Source organism: Adiantum capillus-veneris, chromosome 2, assembly GCF_014529385.1.
Source record: "Adiantum capillus-veneris isolate H3 chromosome 2, ASM1452938v2, whole genome shotgun sequence".
Lineage (NCBI taxonomy): Eukaryota > Viridiplantae > Streptophyta > Polypodiopsida > Polypodiales > Pteridaceae > Adiantum > Adiantum capillus-veneris.
This window is the reverse complement of record NC_140932.1, coordinates 11,953,704-11,981,700: the sequence shown is the minus strand read 5'-3', so window position 1 is coordinate 11,981,700 and position 27,997 is coordinate 11,953,704. Positions and strand designations below refer to the sequence as shown.

General features: G+C 43.8%; 1 protein-coding gene across 1 annotated transcript in view; it reads right to left on the bottom strand.

The window, feature by feature from the left end:
* The window catches only part of LOC147462376 (ARM repeat superfamily protein), a 164,074-nt gene extending 148,468 nt beyond the window's left edge, over window positions 1–15,606 (bottom strand). Inside the window, exons 1-2 of the mRNA XM_086483750.1 lie at window positions 15,468–15,606; window positions 15,129–15,276 (exon numbers count right to left, since the gene is read on the bottom strand). Of these exons, the coding sequence (XP_086339876.1) occupies window positions 15,129–15,240 (112 nt within the window). The 5' untranslated portion in view covers window positions 15,241–15,276; window positions 15,468–15,606. The remainder of the gene's footprint in view (window positions 1–15,128; window positions 15,277–15,467) is intronic.
* Window positions 15,607–27,997: the final 12,391 nt, after the last annotated feature.

Genomic DNA, 27,997 nt, shown 5'->3' with positions numbered 1-27,997 from the left:
CTCCGGGAGAGGGTAGAGTGTAGTGACAAAGGTGAGAGGCTCACAACCTTCGGGTCCCGAAAAAATTTTGCTATAATACCACTGTAAGGATTCCAGTTGCTAATCCTTCATTAATTACTTAAGCTCATGATTAAGACTTAAGAAATTTGAATTGCATTCAGAAATAAAACTTAGAAGACTTAAGAAACTTGAACTGTACTCAAAAACCGGACTTAAGAGACTTGGTGATGAGTACAAGACAGCTTTTCACACAAAGTTTTCTAAGTCTTATTTCTGAGTACAGTTCAAGTTTCTTAAGTCTTAATCATGAGTTTAAGTAATTAATGAAGGATTAGCAACTAGAATCCTTACAGTGGTACCATAGCAAAAAATCTTTGGGACCCGAAGGTTCTAAGCCTCACACTTGCCGCTACATTCTACCCTCTCCTGGAGTTTCATGGAAGCAACAGAAAGATGGAATACACACACACAAGTATGAGGTAATCCGAACCCCACTATTCTAGATATAGAAATAAATAAAGAGAAGGAGATGTGTGTGTATATGGCATACCTGCTGAAATTCTCAACGTATGCCTCTTCACCGAGTGGTGTCTCTTAGCGTCAAAGAGTAGCACCTCTTCATCGGCTTGCACCCTTTCGAATCTCCGGACACTTCACAGGAGAATAGCACCTCTTCATGAATAGGTGCCAATCCTGGCATGCACCTCTACAAAGGGTTGCACCTCTTGCGCTCACCTCTTGCCTGGCATAGCATCACGCACTCACCTCTTGCAGATGGAGGGTCGCAGCCTTACGATTACGCAACCAGTGATTTGGGTTTTTTTACGCTAGTGGTCAATTTTTTAAGCCATTATTAAATTCGCCGGCAACAATAAATCTAGCCGAACCAATTTAACCCAAAGTGTGGAAGTTTCAAGGCACCCCTTCACAACAAAAAAACCAACCAATGTTACGTGCCATGCAGCGTGGGCCATCATTGTACGCTAATCTCTCACCCAGCATTCGCGCTGGCCATTTGGGTTGTCTCCCGCCCACTTCCCGTGCATGGTATACCCTCTTGCTATGGCCGACATGAACCGGTGGACAGATTTCCCGTACATCTCGTACATAGACGAGATTCCCAAAGCAGTCTTGTCAGCATACCCTCTCACGACACCCGAAATCATCATCATTCCCAATACCCCGGATGTCACGTGACACATCCCAACCCTATGTGTCCGTGGACAAGCTACACCATAGCAAGGTTCCCAATAGTTCAATCAGTCTAGATTAGCAGTGATCTGGCATTTTTGTGAGTCTATTCATAGACCGTGCATGCCCAGTCACTTAGCATAGATGCATATCCTCCGGTTGCACACAGCATGATCATCGGAATTCCCATCAAAATCCATAAGCATCAGTTAGGGGAATTTTCCGGTGCATTTAGCCTATTTTCCTATTTATTGGTATTTTCACTTATTATTTTTAAGTGACTTTCCAACAAAAGTAGGTAGGGCAATTTTGCTAAGTTAATATATAGGCAAACCCAAGTTAGCACTTTCTGGCAGAAGAGGCAACAGGAGCTTCCCGCTCAACAGGCAACTTCTCAGCAATACCCCCCTCAGCATCAGATCCATCGCCATACCTCCCTCATCCCTGGCGTTTTCATCTTCAGTAGCTATCGCCATCATCCCCCAGTGCTTGGCGTTTTCCCCTTTACCAGCAAAATCCTCAGCGATTTCAGCCCAAGGCCCAGTGTTTTTGGTTCTCTGACCCAAATCTACCTGGCGTTTTTGGCAAGAGATAAGATCAGCCAACGTTTTTGTTTCCAGCCCTAAACTGCATCAGACCACAGCATTTTCAGCCTTATGCACAGTAGCAGATTTCCCCCCAAGACAATTGCAGATGTTCCCCCATTTTCAGCCATAAAACGCAGCCAAAACAGTCATTTTCAGCCACCGAAACAGTCCCGAAATTCAGTAATTAGAAGACCACAGATTTCAGCCATCAAATCGTCGTCGTCATCGGCATAGTCCCATTGCATTCGCATTGTACACCTTTGTGCAATCAAAGTAGACCACTCTCGCCGACGAGAGTGGGGCCTTCGAAGGAGGGTTTTACAACCTCTCGGTGTCGTATCTCTCCTCTCTCCTTCTCTCAGTCTCATTCACTTGCACGCACAATATCCACTCACTTTGTTCGTGACCACAGCACTCTACAAGACGGAAAGCTCTCTCTTTCCCTAAGAACTAAAAGGAACCTTGAGCAATAAGGATCACTAATCTTGAGAAAATACAACATTCATTCCGCTGCACCTTACATTGGTATCAGAGCTTTGGAAGTGTTCTGCATTACTCAAGGAAGAACCACAAGGTTTTTTTTGCTTGTTGCGATCGCACGAACCCAAGTTTACTTGGGCGTGGCGATTCCTAATCGTGTTTTGTTGAAGAGTGACAGGAATCCAAGAGAGAAGGGGCTTGTCCAGCCTCCCCTTGTGTCTCTTTTCACTCATTGAGAGCAGACCGTGCACTTAGCGGCCGGCCAATCGACGTGAGGTGGGAAAAAGCAACCTCGATGTCAACGCAAGGCCGCCAAGGGGTGCGCCCACAGAAAAGGGTAGAACTCGGGTGAAGAGAAGATCCTTCTCCAACGCGATTTGCAAGCACAAGAAAACCTCAAGAACCTCGAGAACCCAAGACCCTCAAGACTCAAGAACCTCAAGAACCTCAAGAACCCAAGATTCTCACGAATCAAGGACCTCAAGACCCTCGAGAACCCAAGTTCCTCGCGAGCTTAAGACCCCAAGATCATAGTGCATGGTCGTCACCCGAAGTGGTATGGATACTTCGCATACAGGTGATGAGTATGAGAGAGACGGCGAAGATTTTTCCCCACCAAGAGACTTTTTCGATCCTCCCCCTTCGCCATCTACGCCACGAGTTGCACTCACTCCTATGGAGATGATAGTCAAGTCGATGTTGGACATGATGGCACAACAACAAGAAACGAAACGAGTTGCATTGGCACAACTCGCAAGCAAAGCAGAAGAACAAGCAGCAAAGGACCGTGCGAGCGCGACGAAAGAAACGCAAGATTGGCCGCACAACAAGAAGAAAATCGCCTTGCTCAGGAACATGAGCGCATTGCTCTTGCCGCAAAACAAGAAGAAAATCGACTTGCTCTTGAACGCGAGCGGGAGGAACGAAATGCACGCAAAGCAGAAAAGGAGGCCGAGCGTGAAGCTCAAAGGGAGCTTCGCAATCAAGGATTGATTGCCAAAATCCTAGCCTCGAAGACCGAACCACCCAAAGATCGTGTGAGTTCGTCAAGTGGCGCAAGCCACGACGCAGATTCCAACCATCCAATTACAAAAAAGTTGACTTTCAATAAGTATGACGGTAAGATGGATGCTACTATTATTCATTCTTGGTTGCATCAATTTAATGCTTATTTTGCGACAACTAAGAAAACAGCAACAGCAAAGTTTTGACAACAGCTATGTACCTTGCCGGTGATGCCATAAATTGGTACAGGCATGGCAAGAGGCACAGCTAGCCGCGCACCTAGAGGCAACCGACAATTTCACGCCCCTCTCTTTTAGTTGGGCTGATTTCCAAGACAAGCTCAAGGCACGGTTTATGCCACCTCAGTACCTTGCACGATTGAAGGACAATTGACGAGCTCTCAAGCAAAAACGGTATGCCGGTTATGTCTTTCTCTAATCGTGTTTTGCAGCTTGGCACTCAATTACGCAAATCGGATGCGAAGCACAAAGAGGCATTTCTTTACGGATTGGACGAGTATATCAAGTATGATGTCGAGGTACTCGATCCAATCGATCTCAACAAAGCGGTAGCAATTGCTCTCGCCCACGAGATGAAGCACAACAAAGGAAAGCCTAAGGAGAACAAGACTTCCACAGGTACCTCACAGACTTCTCATAACCCTCAGAACGGTAAGAACGATAAGAATGGTAAGAATGATAACTCTTTTAACCAATCTACCAACAGTATCTCATCAAAGAATTCTTCCAATGAATCTAAGGCTAAGACTAACACAATTGCTAAACCTAAGCTTACTCCAGATGAAAAGATAGCACAAGGAATTAAAGGAGGATACATCACGTCGAAAGAACAGAGCACTTATTCTAAAGAAGGTCATTGTTTTCATTGTCACATTAAGGGTCACATAAAACGAACATGTCCTAAGCTTGAATCGAATGATTCTAAAGAACCCACAGCACCCACTACATCTGTCAATGCAATGAATGATAACACGGGTGTGCCCAAAGTTTCTCAGGATCCTCCCATTGATGATTCTCTCATTAAATGTTATGGTCGTATGTCGGGGCACCGTTTTGTCATATTGTTTGACCTAGGTAGTATGCATGATGTGATCAGTCCATCTCTTGTTGAGAGAGCCCGCCTCGAAGTTAGTCCGAGATCTCCTATCGAGGTCTCTGGCTTTCGTCCTGGTATGGACGCTCTCATCGCGAAGGAGTGCCTTGATGTGTTGTTTGCAATTCAACAGACTGCCTTCACTAGAAGATTTGTTGTTTCTCCTCTCTCAGGATGTGATATGATTTTAGGCATGAAATGGTTTCGTGAAATAAACCCTCTCGTTGATTAGGAGGCTAGCACTTTAACTCTCAATGCCAAAAGTGATTCTCCTACTGTCTTTCATGGAGTGGATACTTCTCCTTCTCCATCTCTCATTGCTAATATGCAGGACAAGGTTGAAAGGATTCGAGATAAGAAGACTCTTTCAATCTCTTTTTCTCCACAACATGACACACAGAACTTGCATGATTATGAGAAGCATGATGATTTGAATGATAATGATTTGCATGATGATTTGGATGAAAAAGAAAAGCATGATGAATTGCATGAAGATGATGTGATTATTCACATGGATGATGTGTTAGTGAATGCTTTTCCTAGCGAAGCTAACCTCGTTGTAGATTCGATCAATCACCAAGAATCGATCTTGGTTTTGGAGTCGAGGTCCACAGATCCCCCACAAGAAGATCCGATAGATCCCGAAGAAGCGATCTTGGCTCTCGAGCCTTGGTCCAAAGAGCCATCACAGGAAGTATTATGTGTTCGCATGATTGATACGCACGCATTGTTCGAGTGTTTCATTCGTGAAGGTTTCCTGTAGTTTAGTCAACATCGTTATGTGATCCCTTTTACTAGGCATGACATATTGTATGTTGAGCACGTTTCTTTCATGGATGAGCACGAATGTATGCGGATTGTTTATGAAAAGCTGAAAAGTTTGTATGTCAGGAAGTCACATTTCATGTCTCTTCCTTGGCATGACACAGTTTCCGAAAGAGCACATGATAGTATGAGCACCAAGCATGCGCATTTCCATTGTGATTTGCCACAGTTGATTGATTTCGATCAAACAAAAAAGATTCGACCTCATTGTTTGCATGTTTGATGAACGGGTTGTCACTCCGTCTCAATGTTCATCTACATTGCATACACAATCTTTAGAGAAGAAACGATTTTTTCCTTCACCTTACATGGAATGGGTATGTTCATGGTTTTGTGTTGGAGATGGTTTCACGAATTTTCAACCATGGAGATTCTTGAAGACGAAAGAAGCAAGACTCTAGACGAAGTTGAAGCAAGAAAGGAGATTCAAAAGATTTTGTGTCGCTTTCGGCGCGGCCCAAAGAAGCAAGCGTTGCAGACCTTTATGAAGTTCAAGTACCACACGACCCACACATCAGAGTGGGCCGGCAAAGAGTCCCTTCCAGGATTCCGGATGCTATTGGCGATCTCCCTCGACGCCATACAGTTCAGTACCAGTACCTCACTTTGAAAAGGAGGGGATGTCACGTGACACATCCCAACCCTATGTGTCCGTGGACAAGCTACACCCTAGCAGGGTTCCCGTCAGTTCAGTCAGTCTAGATTAGCAGTGATATGGCACTTTTGTGAGTCTATTCGTAGACCGTGCATGCCCCGTCACTTAGCATAGATGCATATCCTCAGGTTGCACAAAGCATGATCATCGGAATTCCCATCAGAATCCATTAGCATCAGTTAGGGGAATTTTCCGGTGCATTTAGCCTATTTTTCTATTTATTGGTATTTTCACTTATTATTTTTAAGCGACTTTCCAACAAAAGTAGGTAGGGCAATTTTACTAAGTTAATATATAAGCAAACCCAAGTTAGCACTTTCTGGCAGAAGAGGCAACAAGAGCTTCCCGCTCAACAGGCAACTTCTCAGCAGTACCCCCCTCAACATCAGATCCATCGCCATACCTCCCTCATCCCTGGCGTTTTCATCTTCAATAGCTATCGCCATCATCCCCAGTGCTTGGCGTTTTCCCCCTTTCCCAGAAGCAGTAGCAACAGGCTCTACTAACGCTAGATACCCCTTGCCAATCCTCAACGATTTCAGCCCAAGGCCCAGCGTTTTTGGTTCTCTGACCCAGATCTGCCTGGCGTTTTTGGCAAGAGATAAGATCAGCCAACGTTTTTGTTTCCAGCCCTAAACTGCATCAGACCACAGCATTTTCAGCCTTATGCACAGTAGCATATTCCCCCCCCCAAGACGGTTGCAGATGTTCCCCCATTTTCAGCCATAAAAACGCAGCCAAAACAGTCATTTTCAGCCACAGAGACAGTCCCGAAATTCAGCAATTAGAAGACCACAGATTTCAGCCATCAAGTCGTCGTCGTCACCACCGTTGTCGTCATCGGCATAGTCCCATTGCATCAGTCCATTGTATTCGCATTGTACACCCTTGTGCAATCAAAGTAGACCACTCTCGCCGACGAGAGTGGGGCCTTCGGAGGAGGGTTTTACAACCTCTCTGTGTCGTATCTCTTCTCTCTCCTTCTCTCAATCTCATTCACTTGCACACACAATATCCACTCACTTTGTTCGTGACCACAGCACTCTACAAGACGGACAGCTCTCTCTTTCCCTAAGAACTAAAAGGAACCTTGAGCAATAAGGATCACTAATCTTGAGAAAATACAACATTCATTCCCCTGCACCGGAGCCGGAGCCGGAGCCGGAACCGGAACCCGCACACGAACCAGAAGTGATCATAATTCCCGATTCCCCAACTCCAGAACCCGCACCTGTTCCAAAAGATGTACTTGTACCCGAACCTCTTCCGACACCCGCACCTGCTCCTTTTACTACACTACAAGCAGCAGGTTTGCCTCAAAACTATCTAGTGTATGTCACATATCACCATGCCTCTAGATTCCAGGTCTAGGTGGTGAGGCACATATTTGTTACGAGCGATCCTCTTCATTTGCCACATTTCGAGCACATTCTGGGACGGTACCCTCATTTGGCCTATTCTTTGACGGAGTGCAGAGTCGATACAATGAACAATATCATCTCATAGAAGCCTCTAGTTCGGGTTCACAGCGAGCTGCATATTTCGGATTATACACCTTTGACCCCAAACGACACACCTCCTATCGACGAGGTGGAAGATATAGAAGATTCTGACCTTGAAGCAGATTTCCTAGCAGAGTTCGACGCAACATCAGCAGCAAATTCCCCTTATTACGGCCGCCACACTTCTCCAGTCTCTCCAAGATATTCCCTCTGAGCTGTGAGAATGTCCGAGGCAAGCAGTGCTCTTGTTCCACCTGACGATCAAATAGCTATCCTCAGAGAGCAGATGTTCGTCCTCCAGGAGGCCCTTTCCACCGGTCTTACATCGATGATATCCCGTTTGGATGTCTTATATGCATTTTCTTCTTCGAGGACCGGGACAGCTACACATTCGGTTTCCTCTGCAGCAGAGTCAGTTCCTGAGCAAGTCAAGCCTCCAAAACCAGAGGTAGACAATCCGGAATTAAAATATCTTTTTAGACAGAAAAAGAAAATTGATGCCAAGTTACCCGAGCCATACAACGATCGCCGCAATAAGCGCGTGCTTGATCATTGGCTTTTAAGATGGATGTTTATTTCGCAAATACAGATCTCATTGAGAGTAAAAAGATTGCTTTGGCGAGTTCCCTGCTAAAGGATACTACATTCCTTTGGTGGCATTGACGAGTTAAAGATGGAAAGATCACCGCTACATGGAAAAAATTCCGACACGTCCTTTGCAAGGCTTTTGAGCTTGCAAACGCAAATTTTCACGCCCGGTCTTCTCTCCGTCGCCTGAGCCAAACTGGCTCCTTGGCCGCGTATATCTCGGAGTTTCAAAAACTCACTCTTGAGGTAGAGACCCTCAGCCCCTTCGATAAATTACATAGTTTTGTTGACGGACTTGAGCCTTCCCTGTGAGATGATATCCACAAATTTAACCCTGCCACACTGGAAGCTGCAATCGCTTATGTCGAGCGTCTAGGCGATAATCGGCGCCCATACAGAAGTTTCCTTTCTAGCGACCAATCCTTCAATTATGCCGGCTCTTCACAGCGTAATCCTCGAGGACAAGGTGATCAAAACTAGCGTTCTTTCTCAGGATCTCAATCTTCGGGACAAAACTCCTTCCAACCAGAGTCTTCTGGACAAGCAGCCACTTCTCGAGCCTCAACTTCTGCAAATCCTCAAAATAGACGACACAATCATCCCAATCATAGAAGGAATGGTCGTCGTGACTTTCGGCAAGATACTTCTTCTGGGCAACAAGCCTCATCATGGACTCCTTCAACCTCCCACTCCAACCGTCCTCGATTATGCACAATTTGCAATGGATCGCACAGGTGGTATGAGTGCCCCAAGAAGCCAAACCCTTCAAATCCTCGCCAAAATTCTCATATGGAGACCACAATTCCAAAACTTGCCCACAGCCAACCTCCTACTCCAAATAAAGGCAAGAAAGCAACACGTTGTGTTCGAGTTTCTAAGGTGGTGAGTGTCTTAATGCTAAATGCTCGACATCATGTCGTTGTCCCAATGGACCTTTCGAATCAGGACCTTAACCTCCTTGGCTTTGTTGGCAAGCATCCAATTTCTTCTTCAAATGTTCCTCCACTTGATCATGGTAAAGGACATGAATTTTCTCAAGATTAGCATTCCAATACTCAACAACGCTCTTCGTCAAATGCTTCTTCGACTTCAAAGAAGGATGGTTTATGTACAATTTGCGGTAGTGACCATAGATGATATCAATGTCCAAAGAAACCAAATCCGTCTAATCTGAAAAGAAATTCCAATGCAAAAACATCATCGAATTCCAAACAACCGAATTTTGCTAAGGATAAAGGAAAATCAGTCGTCAATACAATTCGTGTCTCAAAGGATACGACTATTCTTATGAAGGATGCTCGATGCAATTCTTTAGTTTTGGAGCCTCTCTCAAAGCAAGTTTTGAGTCTTCTTGGAACTCTCAACGATCGTTCCAACAATGTTTTGGTGGACAGTGATGTTCTAATAATTTCGTCAGTACTCAGATAGTTCAACAGCTTGGCTTACCAACTCAGAAGACATCTCACTTATATGATGTGGAATTAGCAGATGGATCAATTTTGACTTGTGATGAGACAATTCGACAATTGCAGTTCGATATTCAAAATTATGCAGATCAATTGGATTTCAAAGTCATGCCTTTGTCTTGCTACGACATGATTCTTGTTCAGCATTGGTTATTTCAATATGATCCAGCCATTAGCTTTTGAGGACACACTAACAATTTGTTCAAGGATAGACGTGAACTGATTTTACATGGGCTTTATCATGCGGAACGAGTGATTCAAGCCTCACGTGTACAAGTCAAACAGCGTGATACAGTGGATTACGAAGCAAATATGATCTCCGATGCAGATGCAAATGCAGAAATTCTAATTAATGAATTTTTGAATTCATTAACTTCTCCTGAATCAATTGATGAAGACAAAGATGATTTCAAGCAAGAAATTTTTCCGAGTAATACTTCGTTACCAGACAAAGATAAGAACATAGTTGCAAATTCTGAGTCTAAAGACGACTATACTTTCTTTGATTCTTTGTTGGATGATGATATGCCAATTGCAAGTCATGAAGTGACAGTTTCTGAAGATGATTCTTAAGAATTTTGGGATTCATTATTGGAAGATGATTACAGTCTCAAGCCAAAATCCTCTCCAATGATCCATAAAGTTGAAGTTACCCCATCTGAAGAGTACATTGAGAAGATTTCCTCTTCTCCAAATGTTTCACAGTTACTGGAGGATCTTGAACCAAAAATCTTACACCGCATGAAGGATTTTAAAGATCAATCTCTTGTTGTTGTCAACCTGATTATGCCAGATTTCTCTAAAAAGTCTTTAAATGAAGCAATGACATGGGATTTAGTAGTCAAAGCAAAAAGGTTTTGCAAGAAGCAAAGGTTCAAAACAAAGGTTTCAGATAACTCAAAGATTGAAGATTTTCAGAGATTCAATTCTTTTCTAGAGTTCTATCAACATCAAAAGTCCTTTCTTTAACCGAGGCTCTCATTTTAAATGGGAGGGAATGTCATGATTGTGTCTATGTTGCAGAATTACATCTACTCCTAGTTGCAAATACGCAAAGTGCCATGCCAAGGAGAACCCCTACGCTTGGATGGTAAGGACCCTTCGCTCAAGAGACATGCCTCTTTGCCAAAAGCCACACTCCTTCGACGATTGGTCACACCCCTTCGCTCTACGGTTGCGACTCTTCGCCCAATGGTTGCAACTCTTCGCCGAAAGGATGTGTCTTTACGTCTAAAGTCGCATCTCTTCACCATGAGACTTTTGGTCTCACGAATGCTCCGGCTACATTCAACCGAATGATGGACACGATTTTCAGAGAGTATAGATCATTTGTGAGCACCTTTTCCGACGACATGATCGTCTTCTCCAAGAGTGAGACACAACACCAACACCATCTGTTACAGGTCTTTTAGGCATTGCCGCAACATCCATTGGTAGTAAGTGGGAAAAAGAGCGAGTTTTTCTTGCTAGAGATACACTTCTCGAGACACATTGTCTCATCAGAAGGTGTAAAGATGGACCCAGCCAAGGTTGAGACCATTCGTGACTGGCCAGACTTGAAAAATGTACATGAAGTTCGAAGCTTTTTGGGTTTGTACTCTTATTGTTGCAGGCGGTTCATTCGAAAGTTTGCGGACAGAAAGGGGTTCCTTTTACTTCGAGACCGTCGAAATTGCAACCTTTCGGACTCTCAAGAAAAAGTTGACAACGGGTCGAGTATTGGCGTTGCCAGACTTGCAAAAGCCCTTTGAAGTTTATAGTGATGCTTGTGGTCGTAGTTTGGAAGCAGTCTTGCTGCAAGAGGGCCATGTTATAGCTTACGAGAGCAGGATGTTCTCATGTTTTGAACGAATTGCACAGATTTATGAGAAAGAGCTTTTAGCAGTTATTCATGCTCTTACACAACTACGGCATTGATGCCACCTTGAAAGGTGTCCAGCGTTATTTCTATTGGCCGAGGCTCAAAAAGGATGTGGACGAGTTTGTTTGCAGTTGTTTAGTATGCCAAAAGGTCAAGTTTGACAAGCATAAGACACCAAGCCTTCTACAACCTCTACCCATACCTTCTCGACCATGGGAAAGAATAGCAATTGACTTTATTTTTTATCTACCCAAGACTCAAAGTGGGCATGATGGCATTTGGACAATCATCGATAGATTCAGTTAGCAGCCTCACTTCATTCCAGTAAAGAAGACAGTTAAGCCCAATCATTTGGCAAAACTGTTTGTCTCACAGATTTTTCGATTACATGGTATGCCTGAGTCTATTGTTTCGGACAAAGATCCCCAATTCACAAGTTTGTTTTGGAGAGCAATCTAGGAGAATATTGGCACACGGTTGCAGTTCTTGTCCTCGTTCCACCCACAGACTGATGAACAATCTGAGATAGCCAATTCAGTGGTTTTCGACTTGTTGAAGTCGTATATTTTGGATCAAAAAGCTCAGTGGGAAAAGTATTTGCCCTTGGTGGAGTTTGCCTACAACACACAGTTCATACGTCGACAGGAAAGGCACCATTTGAGGTAATCAAGGATGCTAAGAAGGTCCAAGCTTTTCTAAGCACCAAAGAAAAGATTTTTTGAAGCAGATCAGTACACTCAGAATCTAGACACTGCATTTGCGAAGGTGCGCGAGGCTCTTGAGAAGCCTCAAGCACGGCATAAAAAGGCAGCAGACAAGCATCGACGTGACTTGCAATTGAAGGAGAATGATTGGGTGCTTTTACGTTTTGAGAAGGCACGCCTACAGAAACGAAAGGATAAGAAGAGGCTTTTTCCAAAGCTAAGTATGCAATACTATGGCCCTTCCTAGATTCAAGAGAAGATCAATGATGTATCCTTCAGATTGAAGTTACCAGATACTTCAAGGATTCACAATGCATTTCACGTGAGTCTGTTGAAACCTTTCAAAGGTGAGGTGCCAATGGACAGGGAGCCTGACGAGCAACCTGAAGTGGAAGATATCGAGGAGATTCTCGTACCAGAATAGATACTGGCTCACAAGGAAAGGAGAGTGAAAGGTAAAGTGATACGACGGTTCTTAGTTAAGTTCAAGAACTATCCGGAATTGGACGCAAGTGGATGGAGAAGGAGAACCTAGCAAATACTCCTCAGATTTTGGAACTTTACCTTGAGGCTTTTGGTCTAGCTTTGACTATTCCAAGAGTTCCCAATGATCAGCAGGTTAAATCTAGTGCAGTCAAGACTGCACAAGAGGGGAGTTACTCCGCTCTATCGTCACAAACTACCCACATGGAATAAAGTCACTGACTTACTTTGTGATTTTTGGGATAGTGATGGGCTGACAATATTCTATTGTATGACTTTATGAAAGAAGTACTTCGAAATGGGAATGAATCTGTTATATGTGCTCTCTCATGTGTATTGTTTGAGTGCATGTTTGAAAGACGAAATGATTGCAACATTTGGTTCTTGTTCACCTAAGAGATGAAGTGGATATGATGGTAACAAGATTTAGTTGATCAAGACCTCCGCGAGAGATCGATGAGATCTAGATGTGATTGCTAAATACGTTACAATAGATCATGATTCTCATTTAGAATCTCGACGAGGATAGTGATGTGAACGTGATTTGAATGTTCAGTGACGGTCATCTGTGTGCAAGTGCTCAATATGTGTTGTCTAGTGCATTAGTACTTAGAGTCGGTGTTTATTAAACTAGTTTCTGGCTTATGTTGGTTTCACAGGCGTAATCAAGGGCGATTACAATTCTTTCAAGAGGGGGGTATGTCACAAAGTGATAACGTGGCATGGACAATTGAATGCACCCCGAACAGAGGGATGTCCAAACCCTAGTGAAAGATGTAGATAAAGTTATAACAACTTGCAGAACCAATTCCAAAAGGCTAAATATGAAAGATTCCACTTAGGCCATGTCCGATGGGGCCCAAGGGACGATGGAACCTTAAAAATAAAGCAGGAGCCCTAATTGCGTGAGGATGCTCACATAGCAACACTGAACGAAACTTTCGCGTTTTCCGCTGACTGCTGACGTGGCACTGTACAGATTTATGTGATTTGCGTTGGCTGCCACTAGCGTCTGCTTTTGGGCCCAGGATGCTTTTGAACTTGCATCTTTTCATGTAACTCCTTTTAGAAGGCCATGGGCCTATAAATTAACTGCTAGGGCCTCACTCTGGCCATGTGAAGCTATGAGAGCATGGCAGAGTTGAGGACCCTCGCACATTGTACGTTGCAAAGCATCAATAATAAATAAATACCAAAAGGGGCACTAGTCTTTGGGGGGCAATCTCTCTAGGTGCAAAACCTCGCCGTGCCCTCTCTCTCTCTCTCTCTCTCTCTCTCTCTCTCTCTCTCTCTCTCTGGTTCAAGTTTGTTTACTTGTTTTCGGTTTCTCTTATCTGTGTTGCATCAGATTCTTGCCTTGGGGTGCCCAAGTCTATTAAGAACACTTCCTAAGTTGTACTAAACCCTAGAAACAAGAGTTAGCTTGTCCACATGCACATAGGTTAAATATGCACGTGACACTTCTAGTTGGCTCTTGAATGTCCAATCGAGTAAACCATGTCACATCACCATATTGTTACAAAATCTTGTTGATACATGGTTCTTTCTGAGAAGGGCCAACATGGACACAATGCGAAACTTCTAGAGAAGCCTCTTATCTAAGAAGTGAATGGAGCTAGCTTATTTTCGTTCCAAACTTTGCACCTTGAGGAAATGAGATTTAAGGCAGATATGGCAGAAGGTTATATTCTTTCCACTCCATTCATCACATCATCATATCTCTTCGAGTATCTGTCCACACATTCGCAAATTCTGTAGTTCAATGTCTATTTTCCCCACTACTAGCCGCAAGAGGTTGCGCCACACCGTCCTGGTGAACAAGTGAAGGAGTCCAAGTGTGGTGATAACGCAAAGAAGGCACAGAAGTTAGTCAAGGATCCTATAGACAGAACTTCATAACCTCCCTTCAACTAAGGATGGGTTCAAACTTCACACCTAGCGGCCAATGCTGCAAGCGTCCATCTTGATCTCAAGGGATGTAACAAACTAGGCATTATATGAGAGGGTGATTCTCTGAGCAACACCTGAGAGATTCTCTACTTCTATTCAATCCACCATAGACGTGAAGAATGGATGCTCATCGCTAAAAACAGATTCCCAAGACAATTCAGAACTCCCTCTACATGCATGTAAAACTTACACACACAATAAGTGGTCTCTTGCAGCAGAAGATAATAGCTTTTACATGCAAGATTGTCTTGTTTACCAGATGATGTAGTCGTAATCATCATAACTTGGCTAGAAAGTGCCTCATACATGAAACAGTGATAGTTACCATTTTTCAAATTGTTCAGCACCGAACCTTCAATACAGATTCCAACAGCTACCTGAAAAGTTTGGTGACATATATACCATACAAAGCTGGGAGACCCAGTTACACTGTTTGAGAGCTAGAAAAAAAGGCACTGACAGCTACTGTCTCGCTTTCTTTTTTGTAATGTATGCAAATTTTCATGATTGTTGAAGGTTGAAATTAAGCATGCTTTTGTTTGGGGAAACAAAGAACGAACTTTCTCTCTTCTTACACAGAAGGCCCAACTCTCTTCCTGTTGAATTGTGGGGGGGGAGAGAGAGAGAGAGAGAGAGAGAGAGAGAGAGAGTGTGTGTACACAAAAGCGGAAAAAAAAGTATACTGTGTCTTCACGGAATTAAGCTCGGAAAGAGTAACCTGGCTGTGTGGCTGCTGTATTTAGTGCATCCTCTGCTGCTTTACGCGCCCCGTAATCAATATCAAGTGTTGCATTGAGACAGTTGGCCAGCCAAAGCTGCTGACCTTCCATTAGCTGATAGAATTCAAAGCAAGGCTTCTCAAGAGCCTGCACAGGCCCGAGAAATCGGAAGAATGTCGCTTGGATACATGCTTACGGGAGGCATACAAGTGCAGATTAGTTCGAGAATGTGAAGCTTAACATGCAGTGGGACTTTGAATGCAAGCTATGGTGTGTGGATAGTCGAAGGCTTAACGTACGAGATCGGTAGAAAGAACAAGCTGATTACAAACGCGTACCAGAAACGAGCTCCTGGAGAGCTTAGAGTAGTGGAAGACGATGAAGGTTTCTCGGTCCCGGAGTTCAATAGTCGTTCGCGCGGGATGTATAAGGGTTTTAGGAACGACAGATACGCCCTCGTAATCGGGGTTCCTAACTTCCTACTCGGACGACTGGCCATGTAGTCTCGGTGTCCGAGTCTGCGGTGCTTAATCGCAACAGTCTCATGTGAACAAGATCAACTTGATTATTTGGTAAGCCCAACGAAGAAAATTTTAAAGTATTAATAAAGATTTGAGATACAAATGAAGGGAGACTAAGGGAGGATACGATGTGATTACACGCAAAAACTTAAGCTGAAAAGCATACGATGTGGATACTTCATTGATGACTGAGATTTAAGCTACATGGAGTAACCTTTGGCTAGAGGCCAACCAAGTAAATTTTCATCCATTACAATTTACAAAACGTGTGAGGAATTAACACCAAGCGGACTGCAACTTACAGTATGTAACGCCCATCATATTGTTATCACATGAACATCCCCACTATCTCCTTACCGCAGCTTGGTAGCTATTAGCTATCCTCTTTGCTCTTGCTCTCGCATAGCACCTCTTTGCATCACCAAGGCAGTCATATATAGGGTATTGTCACCCTGCAATGTCTTCTAATTGATGTCCATTGGGAGTGGAAAGACCGATTGGTTGCACTGATTTATTTGCAACAATATCACTTTTACTTGCTAGACTGGTTGATTTATCGCCAATTTAGGCATGGGTAGGGGTTTTGGGGAATGATGTTAAGATGTGACTAAAAGAAAGTACAACAATGAGCAAGAACATATATAAAACCAGTGAACAACAAACAATGGCAAACTATAAATATTGAAATGTAGTGTTGACGTGGATAACAAGCAGTGGTATTGTTTGACATTAAAATGCAAAGGACTCCGCTAGAGTTGAGTTATAACACAACAACATGAGTAATTAAATGTATGTGTCATGCAATAAGTAAAAGGGAAACACTATAGATCAAATAGTGCGCATCACACAAGAGTGCCATACAGAAGTATGGTGGAGAGTCGGCATTGTGTCTCCACAAAAGTAATAAGGAACGAAAGTCGTGCCCTGTAGACCCGTAGATTGGTTGTGTGGACCAAGCAAATACATAAGCATGAAGGTTTAGAAGCAAATTACAAACTTTGAAGATTGCATGTATCTCTGCAACGTACATTGTTGTCATATCCTTGAATGACTATCCCCACCTCGACTCATGCATGGAGCAGCCTCATTGCCCTTCATCCCTATATTGTTGCTTGTGCTATAACCAAGCATCAATGGCCCAGTCATTGAACTCCACATGTGTTGTCAAGTCCAATGCCCACACTCACCTTAAGAGTGCTAGCATCTTGAATATGCATCTTCTTGAAGTAACCCACTATTGTGTATCGTATCGATTTGGTACAAATCCTTCTAGTGAGCGCATGTATTTGTCCACTTAGAAAGAAAAACTCTTTGCCTTGGCACCATCATAAGAGAGCATGTAGGGGATAGGGTTGTCGAGTGATGGCATGGGTGGCACAATCAACTAGTGTTATGATCTACCATTGTGAAATAATCTCGACAATTCAATCATTGTTGATGGTCCTAGACCCTCCTTCTTAGAGAGAGAGAGACAGAGACAGAGAGAGAGAGAGAGAGAGAACTTTCTTGGTGTTGAAGATGTGGCCAAGACCTCAACCAAAGCGAAGCTCGGAGTGGTACTTCTTGTGGCCTCGAGTTGACATTTTGAGAAGTCTTAGATCAGCACCAATATTGACTATTGAGAAGCATGCATGCAATTGGGTTTGAAAAGCTGTGCAAATTTGCCAATGCTCGATTAACCACCACAGGATGATGACCTTGATCTGACATCAGAGAACTCCGCAACATGGAGAAGGTTGGTGGCTCGTTTGATAAAAAGACCTTAGGTCCACTAAGTAATTACGTAAGCAGTCGCCCATTTACGAAGCTTCTCTATCAATTTAAAGGCAACCCACACTTTGTTTTTTATTATCTATGGCCATCCTTTTCTTGCTACAGGTTCATTGACAAGCTTAAAATCTTGCACGGTGAATTTTGCGCCTCGAGTAGGGTCTTCTTTATGCTCCAAATAAATGTGAGAGAGAATGGGATGGGCTAATTTCCCTTCTATATTCATCCTTTTTATCATGGTCTCTTTGTATTTCATACCTTATCTCGTGTCAATCATGTCTACTATGATCTCCATCATTGTCCTGTAACTTCTACCCTCATCTCGATTGTCGCATTAAAATTCGCTATCATGCTACCATCACCATTGCTTTTGTTTTGTCGTTATTATTTCCACTTAGTAGCCACCTATACATCTTCTCATATCCATGGAAACATCATGGATATTGAAGGAGTACGAGCAGAAGTGTGATGCGAGAGAGAGTGCGAGAAGAAGAGCACGATGATATGGTGAACTCACTCTACTGTAATGTGTAGAGCATAGTGAGTTCTTATTAGGTTTTTACAAAATAATATGTGTACATACCTGGCGGCCCGCCCACTTACCCGGGCGACCACATTGGGCTTTATACCCAAACAACCTCCCACTTAAAGTCCAATGTGGTACTTTAAGTGTGAGAGAAGCTACTATACAAGCTAATATACAAGAGATGTAGAGAAGTGATGTACTACCCTACACCTAACTGCTTGTGAAAATGCGCAAAGCTCTCTGAGGGAAGTCCTTTTGTAAGTAGATCAGCAGGATTTTCTATGGTGTGAACTTTGACGAGCTGAAGTTGCTTATCCTCGAGCATTTCCCTGATGAAATGATACTTCACATCCACATGCTTTGTCTTTGAGTGATTTGCGAACCAATTGTATAGCACTTTGACTATCACAATATAACACAGGCATCTCTTCTTTGATTCCCAAATCTGGTACTAGTCGATTAAGCCAAATTGATTCTTTGCATGCCTCTGATGCTGCAACATATTCAGCCTCTGTAGTAGACTGAGTAACACAATCTTGTAATCTACAACACCATGATACTGCTCCACCAGCCAATGTAAAGACATACCCTAACGTAGACCTTCGGTTTTCTAAGTCACCTGCATAATCTGAGCCTGTAAAACCCTTTACACTTAGCTCCTGACTCCCATAGCATATACGCATACTCTTTGTAGCTTTCAGGTATCTCAATATTCCTTTCACTGCCTCCCAATGTTTCTTGCCTGGGTTTGACATGTATCGACTTACTACTCCCACTGCAAATGCAATGTCTGGGCGAGTAGCAGTCATTGCATACATCAAACTACCCACTGCAGACGCATATGGAATCTTATCCATTTCAGCCTGTTCTTCCTCAGACACAGGACAATCTTGTTTGCTAAGTTTCACATATGGTGGCAATGGAACACTCAATACCTTTCCCTTCTCCATATTGAAACGTTGCAAAACCTTGTCAATATACTCTGTTTGAGATAACCAAATCAACTTCTTTGATCTGTCTCTCTCAATGCGCATACCAAGTATATGACTTGCCTCACCCATGTCTTTCATGTCAAACGATTTTGCCATCTTTGACTTCAAAGCTGAAATTTCTTCCAAGTGCTTGCCAGCAATCAACATGTCATCCACATACAAAATAAGGATCAGCCAACTGCCATCCTTAGCCTTCTTTGTATATAGACAGTGATCGAACTCACTACGTTTGTAGCCTTGAGAAAGCATAAACTTGTGGAATTTATGGTACCATGCCCTCGGTGATTGTTTTAAGCCATAAAGACTCCTTAACAACTGGCATACCCAATCTTCCTTCCCTTTCTCAACAAACCCTTATGGCTGCTGCATGTAAATTTCCACATCTAAATCACCATGCAAGAACGCTGTCTTGACATCCATTTGGTGCAACACCAAATCTAATATGGCAACCAATGCAAGAAAGCATCTCAATGTAGTCATCTTGACCACCGGAGAGAAGACTTCATCAAAGTCAATGCCTTGTTCTTGCTTAAAGCCCTTGGCAACAAGCCTTGCTTTGTACTTTGGCTGACTATCATGAGCGGTGATCTTATACCTGTAAACCCATTTACAGGGTAGAGCCTTTTTGCCCCGTGGTAATTTAACTAGCTTCCATGTCTGGTTTTTATGCAGAGCTGTCATCTCTGACTGCATGGCCAATTGCCAATTCCCGGAGTCCTTCATTTGCACTGCTTCCTTGTAACATGAAGGCTCATTGCAATCAGTCAACATGACATAGTTCATAGATGGAACAAACCTATCAGGAGGTCGCGTGACACGTCCAGATCTACGCACAATAGGTGACTCAGGCTCAGCCACAACCTGTGGTTCCACTCTATCCTGTCCTTGCTCCTCTTGAGCCCTGACATTTTGTCTTGCACGTGCAGGTCCATCTTCTTGGAAGACAACTCTTCTAATCTCCTCAACCCTCTCTGGTTTAGAATGATATTTGGATTCATTAAAGTGAACATCATTGCTACGGACAACCTTTCTGGATTCGGGATCCCAAAGTCTATACCCCATCTCACCAGAATTACCATAGCCTAGAAAGATGCACTTTCTACTCTTTGGCTCAAGTTTGTTCCTAAATTCCTTTGGAACGTGAGTATATGCCTCACAGCCAAAGACTCTGAGATGCTTGTATGAGGGCATTTTTCCTGACCATACCATCTCTGGCACTGAATCCTTCTGCAAAACCTTGCTAGGAGATCTATTTACAAGATGAACAACTGTTGATACAGCTTCAGCCCAAAACCCATTTGGCAGTTGTGCATTAGACAACATACTTCTGACCTTCTCTTGTATGGTCCTATTCATCCTCTCAGCAACACTATTTTGAGGAGGATTGTAAGGAGCAGTAAGTTCACGTTTTATACCTTTTGACTCACAAAAGTCCTGAAAGGCCTTTGAAACATACTCTCCACCATTGTCAGTGCGTAAGCATTTAAGCTTCTTGCCACTCTGATTCTCCACAAGTGTCACAAACGTTTTGAAAACACTAAACGCTTCATCCTTGTGCTTGAGAAAGTAAACCCATACTTTCCTCGAGTAATCATCTATAAATGTCATAAAAGTAAAAAGCTCCCCCTAGAGATAGGTTAGGCATAGGTCCACACAAATCACTATGAACAAGTGCAACCTGTGTATCTCTTCTACTGCTTCTATGCTTATGTGGCTGCTGTGTTTGCTTACCATACAGACAGTGTTCACAGAATTCAAAATCATTAAATGAAAAGCCAGGCAAATAACCAGAACAGGACAAGATTTCCATTCCCTTCTTGGACATATGTCCTAACCGGCTATGCCACAAAGAAACATTCGGCTGCTCGGTTACATTGATTACATTTTTAGAGACATTTGATACATAAATCATGTAAAGTCCTCCAGACTTTACTCCATGTGCTACTGTCATAGAACCCTTGGATATCTTCCACATGTTCTGTCCAAAAGTGGTGACGTAGCCAGCATCATCAAGTAAACCTGTGCTGATCAAGCTCTTTGTAATTGCGGGAACATGTCTCACATTCTTCAGCGTGAAAGAAGAGCCATTCTGAAACTTCAATTGAACATCTCCAACACCTAAGATCTCCCATGTCTGCCCATTGCCTAGCCAAACATGATCTTTAGTGGTCACATAAGAGGTAAACCACTCCTTGTTTGGAGACACATGAAGTGATGCCCCTGAGTCTATAATCCAGTCACTCAGTGCATTTCCATCAGATGCTGTAAGAAGAGCTGAGTCCATTGTATTCTTCAAGAAGTAGATGTCTCCTGACAGTAGACTGTCATCCTCAGCAGCAGTGTTTGTCACATTTATTTCTTGAATCTTCACTGAGGACTTGTTCTTCTCACCATGGTCTTCAGCTTTCTCTTTGCTTTTTTCATCTTTCCATTCTTTGCAGTCTCTTTTCATGTGACCCTTCTTGCCACAATGGTAGCATTCTATGTCACTCTTGCCTTTAGCACTGCGGGACTTGCTACGAGACTGATTCCTCTTTCCACCTTTGTACTTTTCTTTGGTCCTTCCCCTGACAACTAAGGCTGTTCCTTTGCCTTTGTCCATTGTCTTTCTATTGGTTTCTTCAGTAAGCAGACTTCCTTCTACACCTGCTATGTTCAAACCATCTGGAGGTGCAGAATTACTCAAAGCTGTGCGAAAAGTGTCCCAACTTTCTGGCAATGTGATCAATAGGAACATAGCTCTAACAGGTTCATCAAACTTGACAACTTGAGCTGACAATTGACTGTAGATTGTGTTGAATTCATTCAGATGATTGGACATAGGTGTCCCTTCTTTCATCTTCAAGTCAACAAGCTTCTTAAGCCAGTATACCTGTGAAGCTGCACTCTGCTTCTCATAAAGATCACTCAGCTTTAACCATGCTCGATAAGCCGACATCTCGTCTGCTACATTGAAGTAAACGCTTTCTGCCAAAGTCAGCATAATGGTAGAAAGTGCCAATTCATCCATTTCGCTCCATTCATCTTCGTCCATATCTTCTGGTTTTATTCCCTTGAGCTTTATAGGTTTTATCTGCTTCTTTTGTACCAACACGTGCCAAATCTGCTTCTTCCACAATGGGAAATTGGTCCCATCCAGCTTCTTGATATTGTGAAGAGCAGTGTCCTGTGATCCAGCCATAGCTACGCTTCACAGTGGTTTACTTTCCTGGGAAAAATTCGGCAGAGTTTCCCCTGTAAACTGACCTCTGAACCAATATCAACCTGTCAAATGAACCAAGAAAGCTTCAGATTTTGCATACATTTCGGCAGAGTCTCCTTTGTAAAATGGCTCTGGTGTACTAAAAAACAGACCAAAAAATAGCTCAGAAAACCACTATCCCTCTAACATTGTAAGCTGTGGGTAAACCTGTCCTGCACCTGTACTGTCTCTCACTGTCCTGTAAGCATAGATTGCGACAATGCCTCAACGGCAGTAAAGCAAAGATGCAATCCAAACTGTCTAATTCACAGTCAATACATCCTAGCTGCCTATCTAAGGGTGCTCGAGGGATCGCTCCAAGACCTGTATCACCGAAAGGATCTCAACATTCGAGAATCCCCCAGCTCAATAAAACCTCACTCGACCCTCAACAAAGGCTGCAGTAAATCTGACAGTACATAGACTTCCCACAAAGTCATACATCCACAAATTTCCCACTGTATGCTGTAACTGCTGCGACGGTTGTTTCCTGCGTGACTCACAGCCAGCAAACCCTCAACAAACATACATCATCTCTGACAATACATCCCATGTGGAAGTACCTGCAATGTCACGATGAAATCTGGAATATCAAGCAACAAACACAAGCTACCTGATGAACTAGTGGATGTCGCCTACAGTCTGTGTATAGATGCGCCCGTGTCGTATGTGACACGCCTCCAAGAACTGTGAGCCGTCCTTCGATGTGTAGACAGCCACAAATCAACACTCTGGGAGTGTCGATATCCTCAGCACCTGCAGTCGTAGGCCGAAAACCCCAAATTTGCAGAGTCGGATCTGCACCCGCCGAGACCACGTAGTCGAAAATGGCCTGCGCAGAACTTTGTCGAAGCCGAACGGTGGCCGAGATGACCTCAGAATGAAATTCTGAGAACACCGTGGCCTTCGGGCTCACCCACAGGATTTGGGGCGGTGTCTTTGCCTATCGAATTTCACTCCAATCTGAGTTGGTGACTCTAGCCTCCTGCAGTGCTGCCCCGAGCCTCGATCTGAGCTCTGATACCAGTTGAAGGAGTACGAGCGGAAGTGCGACGCAAGAGAGAGTGCGAGAAGAAGAGCACGACGATATGGTGAACTCGCTCTACTGTAATGTGTAGAGCATAGTGAGTTCTTATTAGGTTTTTACAAAAGAATATGTGTACATACCTGGCGGCCCGCCCACTTACCTGGGCGACCACATTGGGCTTTATACCCCAACAATTGCGACATCCTTCAACCCTTGTTGTTGTGGTTAGACAAGCCAATGCTCTCTTTGACTTTGCCATGTAACTCCAGGTTAACAGCCGTGAGCCGGATAACAACACCACGTGAACACCCGAATTCCTATGCAGGTGCTTTAGTCGATGAAGCATGCAACGAGATAAGCTTTAATTAGTAGTCTCTTAATTGAATTTTGCCACTTTTGAGTGGCCCTGAAAATCCTTACATGACACAGCTTTGGATTTAGATGATGTTGTTTTGCTTGACATATGGCCTTACATAACACATTTGTGGCTTTAGTCGGTGTTGTTTTTACTTGGTCGATGAGCTCTTAATGGAATAAACTACAACTCTAAAAGAGTTGAGGTCTGGAGCGAGCTTTAGAGGGAGCTTTTTCTCGGTATTGCTTGACTAACCAATTCTTGTAAAAAAGCTCGCTCCAAACAAATACCACAAAAAGCTCCTTGAATAGCTGTCTCCATAGTATTGTCTCTCTCCCCTGTGTGTGTGTGTGTGTGTGTGTGTATGTACCGGTACATATATCTTTAAACTTTGCTCTCTTTTGCCTTCTCTCTAAATCCTATCAATCTCCTCTCTCCATACCTATCCTCCCCCCCTCTCTCTCTCTTGTTGGAATTAAGGTTGCAAGGAAACGCACATAGCTTGGAGAAGACGAAGGAGGCTCAAGGCACACAACAGAGAGTATATTACTTAGTGTGCAATGGAAAGATAAGATAGCCCTAGAGTGATGGACGTATATACAATGCACGGGGGGGAAAACCTCCTAGTGAGGGAAAAAATGCCCCAGTGGTCCTAAGTGTGTTTACACACATCACTACCACACGTACATGGTAACAAATCCCCCCTGGGAGTGATGCGGTGAACAAGAGCTAGCATATAGTGTATAGGGAAGTGACATGCCCCGTGAGGACACGATCAGTCCACAAAGGGGAGTATACCCGACGCGTTGTGGAAAGATTTATCTTTCTCACGAAACAATGCCTTTGCAAAAAGATTTACAAGGTTATCATGTGTTGGCACATAAGCGAAGTTGATCTCTCCTGTTGAGAGCCTCTCCCTGACATAGTGATAATGCACCTCAATGTGCTTTGTGCGAGCATGAAAAATTGGATTCCTCGCAATTGCCAATGCGCTTTGACTGTCAGTGTAGATAGTGTTGGTAGTGTCCTGTCCAACACCCAAATCAGCCATAAGGCGTCTGAACTATACACACTAAACCGTAGTTGTGAAGACTATCCTGAAGTGGCTACATTAGGTTGCTTCTTGTCATAAAATCTAGTATCTAACTAGCCCAAATGATTTTATCATATTAAATTGATCAATGTGGGAGAATAAACGGGAACAAGAGTTAGAATATACACATGTGCTTATGGATCTATCTCAGCACGAGACCAAAGTCAATGGGTCCAAATGAAAGATGGTATGTCAAAGAGCAATGCTAGCTAATGGAGCTTGAAAGACCTCTTCATTAAAGACCTCCAAGTATTAGTGTTAGAAGTCCTTAAACCTAAGACCTTGGGCAAGCTAGGGTTGAGCTTGAGGTGGGAACCCGACCCAAGCTTGAGGTGTTTGTCATGCTTGCTGACTAAGGTGACTGAGGTGCTTGTCATGTTTTATGATTAAGGTGATTGAGGGGCTTCATGACCAAGGTGCTCAAGGGGTGAGATGTTCCCAAAGTCAACATGCATCCCTACACAAGGGGGGGCAAGCCCTACACGTAGGGGCATGAGAGAGAACACACACACACACACACACTCGCTCAAGGCAAGCCAAGTCCAAAGAGGCAACAAGGACACATGTCAAGCTCCTCCCCATGTTGCCCTCATAAGGTGCCTAGCCTATTGGTTGAAAGGAGTCCAATGAGAATTGAGTTTATTTTAATAATTATCTACGCATTATCAAGCCCTCTTTCTCAAAGGGGTAAGGAGGACACTTGTCCAAATGCTACCCTTGTTGCTTGATATGCACTAAGCATGTGATTGGCTAGGCTTGCAGGGGTCCAATCAAATTCAAGGATGAGCTACAAGGAGGGGTCGACCAAAAATTAAGATTGACAACTCGATGAGGATGGGACTCACTTGGAGCCGCTCCCTCTCCAAAAGGACTTGTATTATAATTCTCTTGAAAGAGAGCTTTGTTACAATACATGTTTGTGCTCCTGCGGAGCCTTTCTTGAATCAAGAAGATGGTGTTCCTTGAGATTTCATGCTCTAATCCTCCTTCCCAAACCTATTTACCCCAACAGAGAGGAAGGATCTGCAGGGATGGAGGAAGATGTGAGTGAAAAAAAGTATTTTTCAAGCAAGAGAATCACTTGTGTACGTTTGCTCGTGCGCAAACTCTTAGCATAGCGTAGTGTAATAGAATAGGAGAGATGGAGAAGAAGAAACTTTCATTGGCTTGGATTTCCATCCATAGCCAAGAGCTTGAGCATAGAGCCCGTCTCTAGAGCTCCAGAGAGAGAGAGAGAGAGAGAGAGAGAGAGAGAGAGAGAGCTTGGCCAACTTGGGCACCTGAGAGAGTGTGTGAAAGGAGCAAGAGAAAAAAAATCCCATTGAGTCCCTCCTTATATGCTTATACAAGTGTGCAACTAGTCTTGAGTTGAAATGCTTGCAACTTGACCAATGACGTGAGAGCACCTCATTGGTCAAGTGTGCAACTAGCCTTGAATTGGACTGCTTGTAACTTGGTGGGAATACCTCATAATGTAACTCATGCTTATCCCACACTTTTCCTAGCTTGCCTTGCACGAAGAACTCGCCCCCCCTTCTCTTAGACCCTTCTTGGCAAGTATAGACACACCACACATTTGGTAAGTTCACTCAAAGCAAGTGTGTGCTACTTTGGACATGTGGCCTAGCCAAGCTTAGTAAAAAAATACTAGAGTCAACTTACTAAATGGAAAGGGCTTATTTAACCTTAATCTTTAGCCTTTCCCTTTTGTTTATTAAAAATCATAAACTTATCTTTTTATTAATTAGCTCACATACAAGACCTTTGCACAAACCTTGGAGGCTTATGAAGCTGACCCGAGGCTACAACCTACCTGCTAAATTAGGATAAATTTTGGTATAAAAAAAAACTCACCCTTTGGGATTTAGCAAAACCTTAGCATATTACTTTGGAGGTGTCGTGCAAAGCTGCTTCCAATGTTAGGTTTCGGGCCCCATGGCCGATCTATCTCATATGCTCCACCAAGATTGTTTGTCTGTGCTCATCCCCTTCCCCCTTTCTCTCCATCCCTCTCTTGCACTCCATAGCCAATCTCCACAAGTGGTATTAGAGCGTAGGCAGCCCCGACACCTCCCCTCCCCTACTCGTTTGTGCACCAACCCCGAGCAAGAGCCATACGACGGCCTCTCCACTGTTGAAGGTTTGGGAGCAAGGGAGCCGAGTGCAAGCATTGAGGGAAATCCAATCAAGGGAAGTTTCTGAGGGAATCCAAGGCCATGAGCAAAGGGCTTGTGACCGGGCACAGACGAGTAGAAAGCCTTGAGGGCTTGAGCTAGTTGTGAGCAGGCAATTGAGAGAGTCAAGAAATTGAAGGATTTTGAGCTCCTAATCAAAGCCCACACACGATGGCAATCGGGGAGCAACACTAACAATCGAAAGCGAGAGCGAACAGTAATTCAACCCACCAAAGGGCGCCATGGGGTAGGGAAACAAGCCGTCAAAGGGGCGGCCTCAACAGTAAGCAGCAGAGCTTCTACCCGTCACGCACACTCGCCGAGATTGTCAAAGTTCATAGGCACTCGTCAAATTTTGACAGTACAGCAGGCTTTTGACAGAGAGTTGCAAAAGTTTTTTTAATTTAAAAATTGACTTTACACACGATGTGTGCAAGCCTTCGCTCCCACGAGCGTCCGCCAACCGATTTCCCGGCTCACATACACTCTCGAGTTGCTTGAGAGATTGAGAGATAGAGTAAGAGAGCTTGAAAGAGAGAGAGAGCAGGTTTTCATCTCGGCATTGAAGACTCCCTCTAGCGTTGGTAGGCGGCCTCGACTTCAACGATTAGCCGTTACGACACCGGTTTCGACACCGTTTCTTGCGACTCGGTGACCTCAACACCTTTGACTCAGTCACGACCTAGCTCACGACGGCTAGCACCTCTGCCCGGTGGCAGAGGCACGGCACAGACACCAAACTCGACTCGGTTTCTTTCATGACATCTCATGAGCAGTCATAGCTCAAAGAACGCTTCCGTCTGGAGGAAAAAGGCGACACCAACTTCGTTGACGATCTATCGATGACCTTTTCTTGGCGTGCATGGGCGAGGTACCTTTATCATAGAGGAGTGACGCTCGACACCCGCTTCGAGCACCTTTGGCGGCTATGTGAATAGTGCATTTCCATCCGACTGTAGAAAATCGACACATACCGACACCGACAGGTAGGTTATGGGGGGCTTTTAAGCTCGTTTATACACAGTTTCTCTTGGTTTCCAAACACATACAGACACAACACTTTTCATGCGATTTTGGCAGTCATTTCGATAACAATTTCTCTGCGGACAGATGACAGATGCATGTTTGTTTTAGCACACCATAGTGCTATTAAGATTTGTTGAGAGCAG